General features: G+C 40.1%; 1 protein-coding gene across 1 annotated transcript; it reads right to left on the bottom strand.

Annotated features, from left to right (window-relative positions):
* Positions 1-1,378: 1,378 nt before the first annotated feature.
* On the bottom strand, positions 1,379-17,171 carry LOC115781472 (protogenin B-like). Its single transcript, XM_030731126.1, has 19 exons — positions 17,042-17,171; positions 16,208-16,507; positions 12,813-12,954; positions 12,510-12,643; positions 12,131-12,427; positions 11,763-11,922; positions 11,373-11,620; positions 10,622-10,786; positions 10,083-10,388; positions 9,232-9,417; positions 7,422-7,517; positions 6,482-6,668; positions 6,189-6,316; positions 5,881-6,051; positions 5,061-5,243; positions 4,067-4,190; positions 3,830-3,962; positions 3,639-3,734; positions 1,379-3,556 (listed from the first exon to the last, which is right to left on the bottom strand). Exons 1-19 carry the CDS (start codon positions 17,106-17,108, stop codon positions 3,176-3,178), a joined length of 3,504 nt encoding a protein of 1,167 aa, XP_030586986.1. The 5' UTR covers positions 17,109-17,171; the 3' UTR covers positions 1,379-3,175.
* Positions 17,172-18,932: the final 1,761 nt, after the last annotated feature.

Raw genomic sequence — 18,932 nt, 5'->3', positions numbered from 1 at the left:
GACACAGGCAAGCTGAGACTAGGTATACACACAGGTAACGAGAGTGATAGAAACAACTGAAACTAATCAGATGAGGAGAGAAGAGGAAGCAAAACCAAACACAAGATATAAGGAACCATACAAGCAACCACCAAAAAAAAAAACAGAAAGTGACAACCATAACTCAATGGGGAAATACGAGCACACAAATGAACTTAAAATAGGGGAGTTGACACAACAAGAAATGCTGATGGGAAATTAATAAACCCTAATACAAACTGGAACTAAGAACGCAAGACTGAAAAGACCAAGGAAATTCATTAAGGTAAAAATGTAAACAATAAGCAAACTAATCCTTTCCATGCTGGTCACTCCCAATGAAAATCTTAACATCTTCAGCTCCGCCACCTCCAGCTCTCCCGCCTGTCTCTTTGTCAGTGTATGTCTGTATGACTTTATCAGTCTTTCCCATCATCATGGAGGAATTCTGGCCCACTCTTCTTTACAACTTTTGCTTCAGTTCATTGAGGTTTGTGGACGTTAATTTATGCACAGCTCTCTTAAAGTCCTGCCACAACATTTCAGCTAGGTTGAGGTCTGAACTTTGCAACAGCTTGATTCATTTCTTTTTTTTTTTTTTTAGCCATTCTATTGTAGATTTGCTGCTGTGCTTTGGATCATTGTCCTGTTGCTTGACCCAAGTTGAGTCAAACTTGAACTGTCAGAGAGATGGCCTCCCTTTGATATATAGGAGTACATGGTGGACTCAATGACTAAAAGCTGCCCAGGTCCCGTGGCTGTAAAACAAGCCCAAATTTTCACCCCCCATGATTGTGCTTGACAGTTGGAATGAGGCGTTTATACTGGTATGCTGTGTTTAGTTTTCTCCAAATGTAGTGCTGTGCATTATAGCCAAACATTTCCATTTCGGTCTGGTCTATCCAAACGACATAATTCCAGAGGTCTTGTGTTTTGTTCAGATGCAGCTCTGCAAACCTAAGCTGTGCTGTCATGTTCTTTTTTTTTTTTTTAGAGAGAAGAGGCTTTCTCCTGGCAACCCTTCCAAACAAAGGGTGGACTTTACTTTGTCAGCTAAGTGAACTGCAGTACAGAAATGACTCATCAGCAGATAATTTGGCCCACTGGTGTACTGACAGGCTGATTTTAAACAACCTGCTTACTATCACTGCAAAGATTAAAAAAATAAATAAAATAACCCAAGTGCTCCTGAGAAACGTATCAGCTACGAAAAACAAATGCACACATTGAACCAAGTGTAACACACAAACATATTTTTCAAAGAACAATTTTATTATCTACTATTGCAATCATCTTGAGAGTATCAAAAAAGTCTTTTGCAACATTTCAACACATTAAATTCTTTGTTTTGTTGCTCTCTTTGGATCATACATGTAATTTGGTATTCAAAGCAAAAATATATATATATAAAAAAAAAAACAACATAAATAATAACAAATATATCTACACCCTAAAATCTACACTTGGAACCTGAGCGAGGACTGCAAAATTATCAGTGGCTTTCAAATCAACCTTCCATACTAAAGCATTTCACAGACAAACCTTAAATGGACTATTTTTGCAAAATGTCATTAAAATTGGGAAATGTTTTTGTTTACATCATTCTAAAATGGTCATCTAAACTATTTTTTAAAAGTATTACTCAGGTAAAAAAAAAAAAAAAAAAAATTTAAATGGTGATAAGCACAGTTTTTGACATCTCAAGCTTAAAAAAAATTAAAATAACCATGTCTAAATGCCTTTCTAGTATCCAAACCCATTGGAAATCATATCGCATTTAAATGCAAATAATGAATATAATATAGACGAAAACCAAAGAAAACTACTTAACATATCAATATTCTTTGGTTAGCATTATTTGTTTTACAAAGGTATAAAAGGATTGATTATGTTGCTCTTCACACATAGGGTTTCCATTATGATAGTCAGAATCCTTCATTGTCGCACCTGGACAGGAAACATTATGGAGAGAGAAAGAAGGCTTTCCCATACAGCAGTATTTGTGAGACATGATAGACGATTCTTTGGGAAAAAAAAAAAAAATCATCCATCACTGGGAGGATGAATTTTTGGTCTTGGGATCAATATTTTCATACCAACGTTCAACTGAATTAAGAAAAGCTGTACCCATTTGAGGAAGCAGACAACTCTTTGGATAATAGCATCGGCATCACCGCTGCACTCAGCAATGGTCTAGAAGGCAAATGAAACACAAGCCTAGGAGACTCGTGCTAAAGCTTTCACCAGAATAAATTCACACCGAGAAAAATCAGCGTTCTAAGGGAAACTTACATCACTGGCACAAACAAAATTTGGGCAAATGCACCCTTAATGTAAATCTAAGTTTTTGGTTGCCTTAGAATATTTTCTGTATTATCAAAAACTCTTTGGATATAATTATTCCCGTCTTTGGATCTCGTCATCTAAAGTACGCAAAGCCCTTTGAAGTTAAGGCATTGTTAAAGCTAGAAATTCAGTGCACTGTTAAGGCCAAACATTACTGTTTGTTAAAGCTCTACACAGTTTGACAAACTAATGCACTTGTCATCTTTCCAACATACATCATTCAAAGACAAACAATATGAAACAAAAGCCCTTTCAACCATGAAAATAGAAACTAGGCAATAATGTCTGAACACAGATCACAAGTTGTGGCAATTAAGTGTTTTCACTTTGTGCCCTGAGTCTGATAATACTGCACAATAGGTGGTTTAAAAAAAAAAGAAAAAAAAAAAAAAGGAGGTAGTAATGTATTTAAAGAATAGAACACTGAGGTAGATAATCAGTCTAAAAAGGCTCAACTACACCCTCCGCTCCAGTGGAAAGTAGTTAAATATAATGAAAATGCACCGCAGTACATTTCTGACATTCTTTTTTGACATTCATCATGGGTGAGTTTTGGTTTAGGACAGACGATGCCAAACACAGAAAAACAGGTAGAAAGTTGGGGTTTTTTTTTTTAAAAAAAGGAAATAAAAATGTTCATACAAACTCCTGAGGAAAGTCCGAAGCAAATGCACACATCTTCCTTTGCAGCAGCAGGATTCCTGATCCCTTGTTTCTCAGGAGATACCCAAGGGGCTCCCACTCAGGAAGCGGACGAGGTAGAAGTGGCGTGACTTCGGCTGTTGGCAGAGCGGACGCAGGCCAGATGATGTTAGGAGCTGGCTGCTTGAGAAGTGTGTGAGGCCGGTTGAGAGTCCCCCGAGGTGCTGCGGAGCCAGGAAGCATCAACCTCCTTTTCCACTTCAAAACAGTGCTTCAGCGCCACGACTGTGGTATCGTCATCTGGCCCAAAAGACTCAGGCCTGGAGCTTTGGCTGCTTGATGGGCTGCTCATCTCTTCGTTGCTTTCTTCATTGGAGTAGTGTCCAGAGTCCCCTGTCTCTTGGCTGCCCTCACTAGTGTGAGAGCTCTCTGAGCAAAGTGGTCCGTAGATGATCTCCCGTGATGAAGGTGGCAGGGGCGCTGAGCCTGGATGGTCCTCATATCTCAGAACAGTTTTGCCAGCCTCATACAAGCTGGCTCTGGTTTCAATCTGAAGATGAAGACGATATCAAATTAGGTTAAAAAAGAAAAATCTATTTAGAATAAAGAATAAGAAAAATAATGTCACTTACATCACTGTCAGATGGATTTCTGATTTCTCTCTTGAAAAGCAGCCACTTCTTGCTGCTGACTGGACCAGTACCACGTATGATGATATTAGATCCACCCTGGAGAACATGAGAGAACATGTGAAATACATGTGAAAGTGTTTTCTTAATAGACTTGTAATCATGAGAAGCTCATTCACCATTTTGTTTCTCACCTTAGTATCTACGAAGTGATCACTCATCATTGGAATAAGAGCCTCAACGTTTGCCGTATGGCGTTCACTGGCCAAACCAGCACGTGGACCTTCAGGACCTCCTACAGCAATGACTTTATGACTGGAGGATTTTCTACAAGTTTCACAAAGACAATAAATAAATATCAGAAACAAGCTCACGCTTTATCACATGATTGCAAGCATTTTTTCATTATTTAAAACATGTATAATCAATACCTTGGTTTTCCCTTACTGATCAGGATCAAAGCACATGTAACAATACAGGCCAAAGCAATGCTCACGCCAACGATGATCCCTGTCATAGACCTCTGGTCTATGTGGTAGAGACCATCAGAGAACACTGCAAGACAAAAACCACAGTGGAAAACAAGTAAACACCTGCTGCATTATGGGATTTACTTAAGATACAGCTGAGAAATGGAAATCAGTAGTACTATTTTATTATTATACTCCAACTGCTGTTAAACAAACCTTCATATTTGTATCGTTTGTGGTTCACTGTCAATACTGCATGCAGGACTTGAAGCAATGTAGATTTTATTTTTTTAAAATAATCACTTCATATTCTTTTGCATATTCTTTTCCTTTAAAGTTAAATCATTAAAATAATACACCAGACCTCTGTAAACTCTTCCCTGTTGAATTATGTGCATTTTGTAATTTCTCGTCATTCTTGGTGCCAGGATCATCCAATATACTGTATGTTCACTGGCTAATGACCTGCGATTCAAAACTTGCTAGTCAGTGATTTTGCAGTGAGATACACCCCTTCACTTGTTACATCTGGTCTCAAAACACCATGATGGTGACTGTGAAAACACTCATGGAGACTTCACAAACCAATGTGTGACACCATGGTAGCTATGTTAATCTTTTATACTGCCTATGGACAAATCATATCAAAGCATCCAATAGAAAGAAGACCACATACATACTGAAGGGCAAACAAAAATATTAGAGAAGAATAAGAATATTAGAGAATAAAAAGAATTTAAAAAAGTATTAGCAAAGACAAAACACAAGAAACATCAATTAAATAAAAATGAACTGAAATTAAACCTAAGCCACATCCCCAATCCTAACATCACAGTACAGCCTGAGAAGCAAAACACGGAAAATTCAATCTGTTTCATTTCAAGCAAAGAACACAATCACCAGATTTCTAATGTAATTAGAAAGCAAAGCTACATAAATTTTGAATGTATCTGACCTGTTGTATCTGGAAGCCAGTCAGAGTGCCTGGGATTCTTGTTTCGGTGGACGTTTCCACGCTTCGGTGCCAGCTCCACGATCTCAGAGAAAGGGCCGTCACCCACCTCATTGGAAGCAGATATTTTCACAATATAGACATTTCCTGGCTCCAGCTTCTCCAGAAGGGCCATCGTATGACTACCTATAAATCACAGCAGAATTACAATGTGGAGATTAGATCGGGGTGCCCAACATACAACACAGGGAAGATTGCATTTCATTGTATTTTTCTTTTTTTTTTAAACTTCAGAGTGTATCATGTCATGAGTCCGAACTTGTAATTTCATCCAAGCCAAAGGTCTGAATCATTGAGCATTTTAAAACTTTCTTACTGACAAATATGAATACTGACATACTATGGTGTAATACTCCCATATTACACCATAGTATGCAGGTAACAGATAAACCGTCACAGGAGGAGGTAAAGAGCTCTAATTTTACAGTTACTCCTTTAAATATGAAGGCCCAAGGAGTGTGCTGATGGGTTTCTTTGATTTACTACAACAGAATTTCTTCCTGAAACATATAAACCTCATCAGGCTTGAGTTGAGAGATTTAACCAAATTGACTAAAACTAAAGGGCATTTGCTCAAAGTATTTAATTCATTTGCGTAAGTACACAATATCATTTCAGGTTTAATTTTCATTTCACCTACAACATTTTTCACATCTAGTTTTAATTTAGTTTGGTTTAACTACAGTAACCTTGGCTTAGACATTCAATTAAATTCCCTCAACTAATTTAACAAATTATAAAAGTGATAAAGTGAACTGCTCACCCTCCCTCTTGATTTTTTGCCAGAGTCCAGACATCCAGTCTTTTCGTGAAGCGTACAGGATGGTGTAGGATGTAATCACCACGTTGGACTCAGCGGGCTCCCTCCAGGACACCAGAGCGGTGTCTTCCTCAATCAGAGTTACTCGGACTCCTGCAGGTGGTTGGCTTGGTGCTAGGTAAACAGAGCAATCGTGTTCATAAAAAGCAACTCTCACTGAGTGTATCATTGAAAAATATGCAATTAACTAATCAGAAACAAAGGAAGCAACAAATTTAAAGTAAAATGATGTAACACTGATGTCCAGTTACCTGCAGGGAGTGTCTGATGGTAAACTACAGAACTCCAGGGACTCGACATCTGGTCCACATGAAGACGTACCACAAACTCATAACGAGTGTTTGGATCCAACTTCTGAACTGTCACACTTTGCTTCGTACTGTAGAGAAACAAGATTCCTACATCATGGCCATTTGGCAAGAAATAATCCAGAATACATTCTCACATACTACATGAAATACATAATGTCACTTATTAAAAGGATGCACTCTTCAAACCAAACTAAAAACAGGCTTAAATTCTGCTGTCTTTGCGGGGTTCTTACGTTTGCAGGTAACGTATGGCAAAGACATTATGAGTGCCCACAGGTGTACAGCGGACTGTATAACTGACAGCATTTCCAGAGGGGAAAGGAAGATGACTCCAGCGCAGGGACACTGCAGATGAATTACCATCCAAAACAGTAACTTGATTTGGAGGCGGAGGAGCTGCTGCAAGTTGGTCTCTAGCTGCTGAAGGAGGAAAGAACACAAGTCATATTTTTGTCAGATTTATTCAGACTCAAAAAGTTGAATTTCTGTGGGCCGTGAAGGGACTGAAAAGAAGTTATCTATAATAAATACACTATAATGGACAAAAGCATTGCGCCACCACTCTTATACTTTGAATTTTCAGTCCCACTGGCACAGGTGTATTAAAAAAAACAAAACAAAAAAAAAAACATTAAAAGTCAAGCACATAGCAATGGAGCTGCAAACCTGCCTGTTCAAACCTCCTCTGGCATTAACATCAGCACTAAAACTGCACTGGGCGCTTCATGGCATGGGTTTCAATGGCCAAGCAGCTCCTACTGTATAGGTGTAATGTGCAAATGGCCCAGTACTTCTGTCCATGTAGTGTATACATGTAAAATAACAATGTTCAATTGTGTAGTTCAGTTTAAAATTGCCATCTTACATTAAAAACCCATGGGATTTCAAAATTACATGTTTTTTGTCAGTAGTGTGGAAAAAAGGAGCAGTGGGCATCAAGTAGCATTAAGTAAAGTCGTTAGAGAATAGTAGAGAATCAACTTCAACAGACCATCAACAGAAGAAGACCAAACTGAATCAATGAAAACTCAAAAGAAATTCTTCATCTAAGGTGTGTGCGATGACCAGATTTATGAATAAAAGGTTTGGGGGGGGCTGCAAAAGATTTTCACATTTTGAAATGCGCCACAGCAGTCTTAATTTTGGGAATAGATTATTTAGGCCAATACTTACACACACATCCTGGGGTACTAATGGTTTGGTCTCTCTGATAACCATCTCCAACTTTACTGACAGCCAGAATCTTCACGTGATACTTTCTCCGCGGATCTGGATTAAGGAAAAAATAAATAAATAAATTATGAGGTTTTAGCCATTTTTTGAGGATTTTTGCTGGAACAAAATCTCAGGATTGCCACACCAATGTTTTAATAATTAAAAAAAAAAAAAAAAAAAAGGAGCAGCTTTAGTCAAATATACTGTCGAGCAATGCTGAAGCCTGAGAGATCATTTAAATACTAAAACTGGTGGTTAATAAATGGAACAGGATCTATTAAAGAAAAAGAGGGGGGGCTGGGGGGACATCAGGACATCTAGCTGCAGGAGGGTAACTGCTGGTCTTAACTGGCCATCCCCCATGTATGGACAATACATGGTCTCCTGAGTCACCCCAACCTTTCATTTGTCTTGTGATGTCATGTGTAATGACCATGAGAAAGCTCAACCAGGCCCAAGCCCATTAAATAAGGTGACACGTTCAAATCCGCTGCATGAAAGTAAGCACAATGATTCTGCTCTCTCTTGGTTTTCAAAGCCTATAAAGATTTTACAACTATTAAGCCCTAGTAGCACAAGGTTTGCTTTAAAATACAAGACAAATTACTGACTTCCAGGGAAATAGACAAAAGGTGGATGAGGTAAAATGTTTGAATAAGACATTCAGAGCGGCTGCAAAGAATCTAAAGTAAACAAAATCTCTTAGGTCTGAATATTTCCTTTGAAAGTATTCTGTCACATTGTATGTTTAAACTTGAAAAACTACCATGGCCTCTGTCCCTAAATCAGGATGCTTTTAGGGAGTGTTAAGATTTGTTATGCCTCTAAGTGAAAGGTCAGTCTTTGGGTATTGACCAGTGAAGGCACTGAGTCCAGTGTGGGGGTTGGAATAGGGGCAGTGTTCAGCTGCTGGGATTGTAGGCCCATGGGACGGGGACGGGAGGGGGGTGTTTGACTGGGGTCACCAGGTCAGGCCAAGATAGAACAGAAAGAATCCAGGAGCAGGACTGCGGGATAGGAGGTGGGCCCCTTTTGTTATATTTTCTATCGCCTTTGTGTTACAGCCTTAAACTTGGAGCAACAAAACAAATTCAGTGATATCGTGAAAGATGGGACCAATATAGCCACTTGTGATTTTTAACTTATAAACACTGCTGAAGAGTTTTACATTTCTAAAAAGGTTAGTAACAACTTTAGATTTCAATAGAAACATGCAAACATCTCTCCATTTCAGCTTGTTTGGGACTCAGAAATCAAACCGTGCTCAAAGACTAAATGATCATGTTTAGATTGATATGGCCCAGTTTCATACCACATATAATTATCTATAGGTTATTTAAATGGACAACACAGACTACCAGTGGGGGTAGGGCACTGTGTGCAAGTGTCCAGCTAAAAAAGGGGTAAGTGGCCAGGGTCTTACAGACCACGTCTGGCCCTGGACAAAACACAATGGCTAGGCATAATTATGCAAGCCCCAGGATGGAAAATGGTGCTGGGAGGGACATCTGGAACCTGACCTCTAACCCTGGGATCCTCATACTCCAGCCTGACTGGAGAGTACTGCTGGTTAGGCAGGAGGGGTCAGCACATATTGATCAGGATATGGGGTGGAAATGCAAATGCAGTAGCCGACTGGCCATTGAATTAAATTTGGGTGATGCAAAAATGACCCATTACTCTCTGTTGTCAAAATCCAGGTCTAGATAACAAAAATGCACAAATGGTAAACATTTTTAATTTACTCCTGTATTCTAGTAACTCTCACCAAGGCCACCGATCGTGTACGCATTAGTTTGAGCCTGCAGCTGGATGTTGGGCTGCTCTGGTTGTCCTTCCTCGTGGTAACACAGCCGATAGCCCTGAACAGCCACAGATTCTGGGGAGCTCTGCCAACGTGCCACAATAGAGGTGCAGTTTAAGGCCTCAAGTTGAAGAAAAGGGGCTGAAGGCACTGAGGAGGAGTAGAGAGAGTAAACCTGAGATCAATACACAGTCATGATTTTAAGATTACTGCGCACAAAAGACAAAAACAATAACAGGACAGCAAAAGTATGATGATTTATTCAAATCAAGAATTCCCCCTTGGTTTTTGGTACTTTATAACTAAATCTAAATATATAACTAAACTTCAGTTTTGGTGGAAAAACAACCTCCCCAGCACATCAGGCCATGAAAATAGGATATTCTTTCCCCCGCATAGACGCCTGAGGCCCTCTCTTTACGACCCGTGACTGAGGCCACTCTAACGTCACTGACAGCAAAGGGCAAAGGTTTCTGGGTAACCAACACAAAGACTGTGGGATGATGCTAAAACAGCAAACCCTAGTCATATGCCAGCCACTCTGTGTGAACTCTAATGATTCTCCTGGTTTTGTAAGACCATCCAAACAGCAAGTGACTTAGTTACATGTTTAAGCACCATGTGATTTCCCATTGCTATAGCATGTACTCATTTGTTTTTTAAACTCAATAATTAATACTGCACGAAAACTTAGGAATCGACAAAAAAGTGAGGTGAGGGTTATCATACAAGCCTGCAGAGAAGAGAATTTATAAAAAAAAAAAAAAAAGTTGCTAAAATTATGTCATTTCCTTCTCAGACTTCAGCTCATTTACCTTTGTTGCTGGAGGTCTTAGGTGTACGGTGTGAAGTCCACGCTGACGGCTCACACCAGCCCACTCGGGTAGCTGCGGCCATGCGGAGCAGGTAGATTGTGTCGGGCTGCAGGCCCTCCAGGAGGTATTCAGTGCTGTTCTGCAGTAGCTCTACAGATGTGACAGCGCTGTCTGCAGCTGTGCGATAAGAGAGTCTGTATGCAGCCACACGACCACGGCTCACCTTGGCTGGCAGTGGCTGCCAGCTCACCTGGATGTCTGTTGCACTCTGGCTGGTCAGACTCAGCTCAGGGGTACGAAGAGGCACTGCAGGCAAAAAAAAAAAAAAAAAATGGTTATCAGAAATGTAGCAAAACTTGAGATTCTCCATTTATTATTCAGACCAGTCAGATTAAAAAAAAAATTACATAAAAAAAAAAAAAAATCTGACTATGACTCCTTCCAAAACATGCTGTGTATACACTCCACTTGTATGCTAGCTTAACTACCAGAGTGATTTATTGCAAGGAATGTTGGAAGTCTCAGTGCTTCAAGCTTACCGTCCTCCAGGGTATGCTGACTGACTTGGTCTGACATACGACTGGCTCCCAGCGGCATATAAGCCACAATGTAAAAGCTGTAGTTTCGAGCGGGCTCCAGGTCATCGACAATATAACTGGTGGTGTCGTTGCCAATAACAACTTGGTATTCTTCATTGTTTAGACCTGACAAAAAAGAAAAAAAAAAAAAAAATCATATAGTGGGTCAGGAAACAGGGTAAGATTATCCATAGGAGAAAAAAACAAAAGTGATCAAAAACAGATAAAGAAAGTTTTTTTTAAGTTCCTGAGTTCCACTCATCTCTTATGTAAACATGTGCAATGAATGGCATAAACATAACTGCTTTCCAGACCACTTAAACTAAACCCAGATTGACATCTAAAAAGACACAATTTACTCAACTATTACTTTAATGGTTAAAGTGAATGCATTCTTACAATATCAGTTACAAACTGTTATAGTTTAAAAAAAAAAAAAAAAAAAAAAAAAAAAAAAAAAAAAAAAGCTCTGTTGCTTTAAGTCCAAGCAGAATGAGCTCATGAGTGGACAAAGGGCTGACTAAGTCTGTTGTTATTTAAGTGAAGTTGCCTTGACCTCTGCTCTGTGCAGCAGCAGCAACAGATGGCCTTCACCAAGGAAAGTTGATCATGTGTGAGAGTGTTGTGTAGCGTGTTGTGGTTGACCATCAGCTTTTTCAGGCCCAAATGATAAGAAGAACCAAATTAACCATGTTTTTTCTGCTTGTCTCACCTTCAGCCTTCATATAATGAATCGAGTAGGCAATGACTTTGTCTGCATTGTACAGAGGTCTCTCCCAGGCCAATAAGATAGCAGAGCTTGAGATGGTTTCAGCATGGATATTTCTCGGTGCACTGGGCCTGTCCTCTGACATGACAACAATGAGGCGAGCCAAGGAGAGCACAGAACCCTGTTCATTCTCTGCCATGCACTGATAGATGGCATCATCCTCAGGGATGATCTGCGTAATCACCAGTTTACTATGAAAAAAAGTGGGGGGGGGGAAGAAAAAAAAACAAAAAAAACAAGGTCAACAGAGCCAGAGAAGCCATCTTATTTAACCAAGTTTTTTGTCACAACATTTAATATTTAACTGTGTCTAAAACTACTCTTATACCTTACCTGTTGTACAGCTTAATCCTTCCATTTAAGTGAACTTGTTCTCCATTCTTCAGCCAGCTGATGCGAGGCAGGGGCACTCCCTCTGCTTGGCACATAAATCGGGCAGTGCCTGCTCTTGGACGGGTCTGGCTCTCAGGCTTCTCAACTATGGTTGGCGGCACTGAAACAGCAGTGTAACAAAAGAGCTAATGGTTACTCTTTTTTTAACCCACAGAGCTCTAACTGTGTGGCATCTTGAACCTAACACTTGTGCTATTTAGAGATATAAACATTTGCAAAATCTTCAAATGCATCCCTGCATATAAGAACCAGGCAGGTGGTGTGGTCTGCAGACCTCTGTGGTGTAATCTCCAAAGACTGAACATTACCCAATACTGTGAGATTGGCTGCAGCAGTGGTGTGGTTGCGGGTTCCAGGGGTTGTGGCCCTGCAAAGGTAGACTCCGCTGTGCTTGGTACTGACATCCGTAATAACCAGGTTTCCATTGCCCAGCACTTTGGCATTGTACACGTCAATAGGTTTAGTGTCCGCACGGCTCCAGGAGATGATGGGTCTGGGATTGCCTGTGGCCGCACACTCCAGCACCACAGTTTGGTGAAGTGCAACCGTCACATTTTGAGGTCCAGCAATGATCTTGGGTCTCTGTCGTAGTGTAGGCCCTGCATCTTCACAAGAAAATGTAAATAAGAAAGTCAGGGAATAATACCACTTATTATTCATTCCTAAAATGCAGAGTAATTACTCTACCTCGGTTAACTGTCAGTGTGGCCTCGCGACTCTTTAACCGGCTAGCGACATTAGTTGCCACACATTGATAGTCCCCGGCATCTTCCAGTTGCACATTGTGAATCTGAAGAACTCCATTTGGCAAAACAGTTATTCTGAAAACAAATGAAATGCACTGTAAAGGTCAAACTATGTGAAACCCAAGAGAATATTGAGCCTGCCTCTAGGCTTAAAAAAAAAAAAAAATACAAGTGCATGACATGTCTAAAATTATATGGGTAATACTGTGCCTAAACCAAGTAATAATTATATTTCTGCATGCACCTGTCTGTCTGTGACAGTGTGCTTTGGTTGAGCTCCCAGGTGATAGTGGCAGGGGGGCTGGAGATGACTGCACAGGAGAATCGTGCCACAGAGCCCACAGTCACCACGATAGGCACAGGATGCAACACAAACTCTGAGATACCTGTGAAAAAGAATTAACAATCAGTTTGTTTGAGTACCAGACAAATATAATAAATTTCTTTTGGTAAAATATACATTATGCATGCAAATCCCTGACGTTGATGGATGGTAATTGATTAGGTGAAAGGTACTCATTTTGTTTTTGTGCAGATGAGCTATGAGGTCCCATCCTGACCAGCTGGCCTAATCAATGGATCAGTACAACAGTGACATTGAATGATTCATTATTATACATAAAAACTAATCAATTTGCTTTATATTAAAAAAAAATTGCAAGTTTGCTGAAATATGTCAGCTTATCTTTTCACACACAAGCAAAATATCAGTTTCTCTTGCAAAATTTTATACATTCATAATATACTTTAAAATGACTAAAACTGTGCATATTTGGCTGAGCTGCACTTTGTTTATGCACCTCCAAAGCATGTTTTAATAACCCCCCACAAATAAGCAACTACCAATCAGCATTTAACTGAGGCCTGCTCCACAAGTTATGATCAATGATCATTTATTAAGGTGATAACCATCTCCCTCCCCCCTCACTCACAGGAAGGAAATCAATATCATGTTAGAGGAAATCAATACTCTGTTCACCCACTGAAACTTCCACATTCAAATCCTGGGATTCCGAATATCAAAATCAAAGAGCAACGCTTTAATTTAAAATCTAGTCTCATCAATCTCACACAAATAAAAGTTTAATCCTGCACATTTGAGGTGAATTAAGGACTTTTCTCTTATGAATGGATCTGTGAAATGTTCCTCTAAATTCATGATGATAAAATATCAGGTCAAAATATATTTATTTTGTTCCCCAAATATTTTGTCTTATTGTGAAGTGTGGTACTAGTCACCTACTCTTACTTCAGGCACCATGGCAGGCTGGTGGACATCCTGAACACACACAGCATCTTGTAACACGTTAACAATACAATGCTGACCACCTGGTATTGGTCATGTAGATGGTGGGTGTGGCCAATCTGCTAATATGGTCACCTCTGTTGTAGAGTGCAGATCAATGTCTAGGTCAAACAACAGCGAGGTCTCTCTAAAGAGGTCAAAGTGCACTGCAACCCAATGTCAATTCCATTTTAGCCCAAACTGGGAGCCAGATCGAAGCCAGTTTAACAAAAGAGACCTGGTAATTCAAAATTTTTTTATTTTGTTTTTTCCGTATGTGAGATAACTAATGAACTGTAGTATTGCGAAAGCATTTTTTTTTCCACATACCAAAGAGGATGCCAAAATTTCACGCCACACCTGTGTTCACATCTGCAAAAAATGCCGCTTATGCCATCTAAAATATCATCTTATCAGATGAAGAAACTTAAAAGTGAGACCTACAATTTTTTTCTCCTTTGCATCAGTCTACTTATCAGACACTTTCACATAAACAAACATATGTTTTTGCTGCCCCTGGCTCAGATTCAGTAATCTTTAGAAGTGAGCAAAGTTCCCCTCTGAAGGGATGTTTGGTTTCCAGGTGCCTCTCAATCTCTCTTTGGTGTCATGTTAGCAGTGGTTAACTCCTCCCAACAAATGGCTAAAGGCTGTTAAAAACCTCAGCCCAGCTGTAGCCTGACTGGCATTTGCAGTAGTTTCTCACAAATATTTTTTTTTAATCTTTATATGGTTTTGTGTGGGGTTCTCCACAAGAAAGTGGAGAGCCAATATTATCTTCCTTCAGAGTCTTTATTGTGTACTAATGTAGTAAATTTCAATATCATTCATTATTTTTGTGGCACACTATTTGGAAGCAACTGTTGTAAGCAATGTTCAGAAAGATGTGACAACTGTTTAATTTCTGGAGGTATAGAATTGGGGATTTAGTGAAAAAAAATGCCTCTTGCATTAAGCATATCTTGAAAGGACCAGTGCCATTTTCTGTGGAGGCTCAGGCTCAATCATTCACATGACAAACTGGCCTTTCTTTAACAAAAGCGCTCCGCTTGACAGGGCAACAGAGGGGCTGATCCAGTGAAAGGGACTGTGGGCTGGTCAGAAGAACAGCAGGGCGACCCCAGCTAAAGTAAGCCTGTGACATCACAAAGCCTTTCCCCAGCTGACCCCTAACCCCCAGGACCTCTGGACAGAAGGGGAGCACAGACCAGACCCATCCTCCATTCCCCGCCTACAGCTGACCAAAAACCTTTAACCCTTTCACAGACAATGGCTGAATGCCAAACCAAACTTGACTTTGGATGATTTTAAACTTGTAGAAAATTCAGATTCTTACTTTCTATCAAACAGAGGACAACTGCAAAGGGTGCATTTTGGTGTGCACCAAAGGGAAAATCACCAGTTTATCAAGTGTTCCCTGGCAGGAAAATGCACAGGCTTCTGTTAGCTAAGGTAACACAGTCTTTACCTTGACCAGTTGTGCTTGTGTGTGCAGAGACCTCCAAAAGGCCCATATTGGGTGATTAAAAAGCATGCTATAATATTTTTTTCTTGCTTTGCATCTCTATGAATTGTGTCTCGTATAGAAGCTGCACAGTTCTTTTGCAATACTGAATATTACTGCTAACCTCTAGACCCTCAGTGTCTGAATGAGTATATTGCAGAGGTCAGCACTAGTTTCCATGACACCCGTCATGGGATATCCCTTCTAAGACCTATGAAAAGTGTCCATGGTAGACAGGGCCCATTGTGTAGACACAGCTGTCTTGACCACTGATATGTGGACAAATAAATGCCCCAGAATCAGGCCTTTTCTTCTGGAGCAGTCAGGGGCACTCCAAACAAAGGCTTAAAGGCAAATGGCCTTTCAGAGATTCCTTGGGGTAGCAGACCATTCGCCAATTACACACCACTATAGTCTGCAGTGACAATGCAAACCCACTAATATCTAAAGAGAGACGTGGATAAATTCTTACTTCTGGCAATATTTGTAGGGTACCTACATAAATGTGAGAGTGGTACTTTTCCTCAAAATGCAGAAAACAGGGACTGCCCATTTGTGGAGTATTTGTGAACCATTAAATTCACCCCCCATCTATGTTTAGCTGTCTGTTAAAAATTATTTTATAACTGGACGTCCTGCTTTTTATTCTGACACAGAAGCCTGTGTTTCTGATTATTTCCCTCAATAAAAATAAAAGGAGTGGTGGAGAGGCTCATCTGCTTCCCATCTCCGAGTTTGTTATCCATGAACTTGCCATTGCCAGCATATGTAACCAGTCATCACATTGATCAGCGGAGAACAGGAATAAAGTCCACGTTAGAAATTCTTTCAACTTGAGATCCATACTTACTTGCGATAGTCAGACGTGATCTTTGGCTTAAGATAGCTCCATACTTGTTTTGGGAGAGGCACTGGTAGAAACCTTCATCTGAATCCTCCTTGGTATGCTTTATCTTTGGTATGTACAAGGAGCCGTTTGGCAGAAACTGTATGTGTTCACTTTCTGCCAGCTTAACCCCATTCTTTAGCCACTTGATGGTGACTGGAGGCTGCCCATGGGCCTGGCAGTCCAATACAGCAGGGTCCTTTGGTAACACAGTAACATCACTGGGCTCTGTGATGAAGGACAGCTCACTGAAACATAAAACACCTACAGGGAAAGAAAGGCTGCTTTAGTGAGGAATTGTTTGCGAGCAGCGGAAGACCACAGCAGCTCATATTAACTCTATAACCTGTCAGGAATATTACAGGAAAACCTCACCGATTGCAGCATGATGTGATTGACAAACATACATGTTCTATAAAAGCATCTGCAGTTGGTAACATGTTCGTGTTTAACGTGCTAAGACAATTTATACTCAAGAAACAATGATGTGAAGCGGAATATTAATATTTGCTCCTCGCCACAATTATTATCTGACATGAAGCTGAAGGTGCGCATCCCAAACGACGGAGCTTTATCACTTTATCTTAAAGTTAAATGTTGAGCGACCCGCCTTGTTATCTCGTCTCATTCGGCCAAAAAGCAGCGCTGCATTTACAGAAAAGAGTTAACCAGCTTGTTTCAGACAGCTGCAAGCAATCCACGGCGCAATATACAATCAACACTAGGTGCGGGGACCGCAAAAGGTTACCTCAGGCACAACCACAACATCAATAGCAAAAAAGAAAAGAAAAAACTTACTTGATAAAGGAAGAAATAAAACAAAAAGCAGCCAGTGCCGGCAAAATTTCATCCTAAAATTCGCCATTTATCCAGAGTGCTCTGTCATTTTTTTTCCCCACCTCACCGAGCGGACGCTGCTGCACACCGTGACGCCCGCAAATTCCCAGCGTTACTTCTGCCAGCAGAGGAGGACCACAGGTTCTACTGGGGTGCCGGCGGGGGCACCCCGCCCTCTCACGCATGCGCAGACAACAAACGTGTGTAAACGTGAAGTCAGGTCCGTGGAAAGTCTCACAAAATGAGGATCTTCATTTTTATTTATTTATTTTTTATCTACATAACAACACCTACACAATGATCTAGACCTGACGTGTCAAACACATCCCGCTGGCTGGCTTTGCAAAGTGTGAAAGCTTATTAAATATGAAAAATAATTATCAACAATAACACCTGGTGATGTGTCACTTTGGATTATGGCTTTATCTTTCTTTCCTTTTTTTTTTTTTAAAAAAAACTACTGAAAATGCACTTCTTTATAGTAAAGACAAGGCAAATTTTGGAGGGGTATTTTCTTCTGTTGTGGTTTTACTTGAGATCAGTTTAACTTAAATGTGTTTGACACTCCTGATCACAGTTCTTTAAGCCCCTCACCTGAAGCTCAAAATGAAAAGATCTCCTGGAGGGGGGTCTTTCATGTAACATCCATCCATCTATCAACCCATTTTCTACCACTTATCCGATTCAGGGTCATTGCTGCCATAGGGCGAGGCGCAGGGTACACCCTGGACAGGTCGCCAGTCTGTCACAGGTTTCATATAACTGTATGACCAAATTTGATATGTGAGCCCTGATGGTGTGTATCTAACTCACAGACAGGAATTCCTTCATTCAGCCTGCAGCTTACACCCCTGATTGAATGGTGACCTTGAGTTTGAGCTCTCATGAGAATGACAATTTCTATTAATATTTTTAATAATATAGGTCATCTGTAAAAGTAAGAACTGTTTTGTTGTGCCATGATGTTGTAGTTTTGTTCCTTTACTCTCATCTGAGTCTATATTTAATACGATATTTTTAGCTCAGTGAGACTTTCTGAATATTTAAGGCTTACTTATTAACTTTTTATGGTGCAGGTTTTGTAGTCCAGTTCCTGCCACATGGCTATCATGGGGACTACTTCATGTGGCCTCCAGGTGTTATTTATAAAGCTTGTGCTTGCAGTTTATTTTCCTAATAATATCTCTGTGCTTCTCCATATTGTCATTTGCCATTTTTGCTTAATCTGGATACGAGACATCTTATTTCATGCTTGTTTTTTATGGGCTTGTAAATACCATAAAGTCAGATTAAAAAAAAAAAAAACTGAATTAAATTTCTTTAGGTTGTTAATATTGAGACCATTTGAGACACCAAAAGCTGATCAGGAACACTGACTAGATTGACAAACTGATCAGAAATCAACAACTGATTTCCCATGTTTCAATATATCAGATGTTCCGGACAACAAAATATGATGAACATTTAAATGATCAGATACCAACAGCTAATAAAGTCACATTGAACAGCATCTGCTCCTATTGCAGAACCTGGTAATTATGAAGAGATATTGATGGCTGCTAGTCAGCTGCTTAATGAATTTAGATATTGATCCAACGACTGTGCCTTTTGACAATGGTCCTCCAGGAGGACTCCTCCTGTCTCCGGGCCCTCATTCAATAGCAATACAATGGGCTCCAGCTGTGAGCTCAGCCTGCTGTATCAGCAAAGCCTCCCTCCACTGGCAAAGGTAAATAAAGTCATCACACTGGTAACTGCGCTCCCTCGCAAAAAAAACCCCACATCATACTCTCCTTCTCAGCTATGTCTATGAATGGATGTTTACTGATTTCAGGGGTTTACTGCATTAAAA

This window comes from Archocentrus centrarchus, chromosome 6 (assembly GCF_007364275.1).
Source record: "Archocentrus centrarchus isolate MPI-CPG fArcCen1 chromosome 6, fArcCen1, whole genome shotgun sequence".
Taxonomy (NCBI): Eukaryota; Metazoa; Chordata; class Actinopteri; order Cichliformes; family Cichlidae; genus Archocentrus; species Archocentrus centrarchus.
The sequence above is the reverse complement of the archived record's forward strand: the minus strand, read 5'-3'. Positions and strand labels throughout refer to the sequence as shown.

Excerpts from the sequence above, each read along its gene's own strand:
- LOC115781472 (XM_030731126.1), bottom strand. The coding sequence starts at position 17,108 with ATGGCGAATTTTAGGATGAAATTTTGCCGGCACTGGCTGCTTTTTGTT. Across the intron at positions 16,508-17,041 it reads TTTATTTCTTCCTTTATCAA|GTGTTTTATGTTTCAGTGAG; the intron begins GTAAGTTTTTTC and ends CTTTCCCTGTAG. Across the intron at positions 3,735-3,829 it reads ATCACTTCGTAGATACTAAG|GGTGGATCTAATATCATCAT; the intron begins GTGAGAAACAAA and ends CATGTTCTCCAG.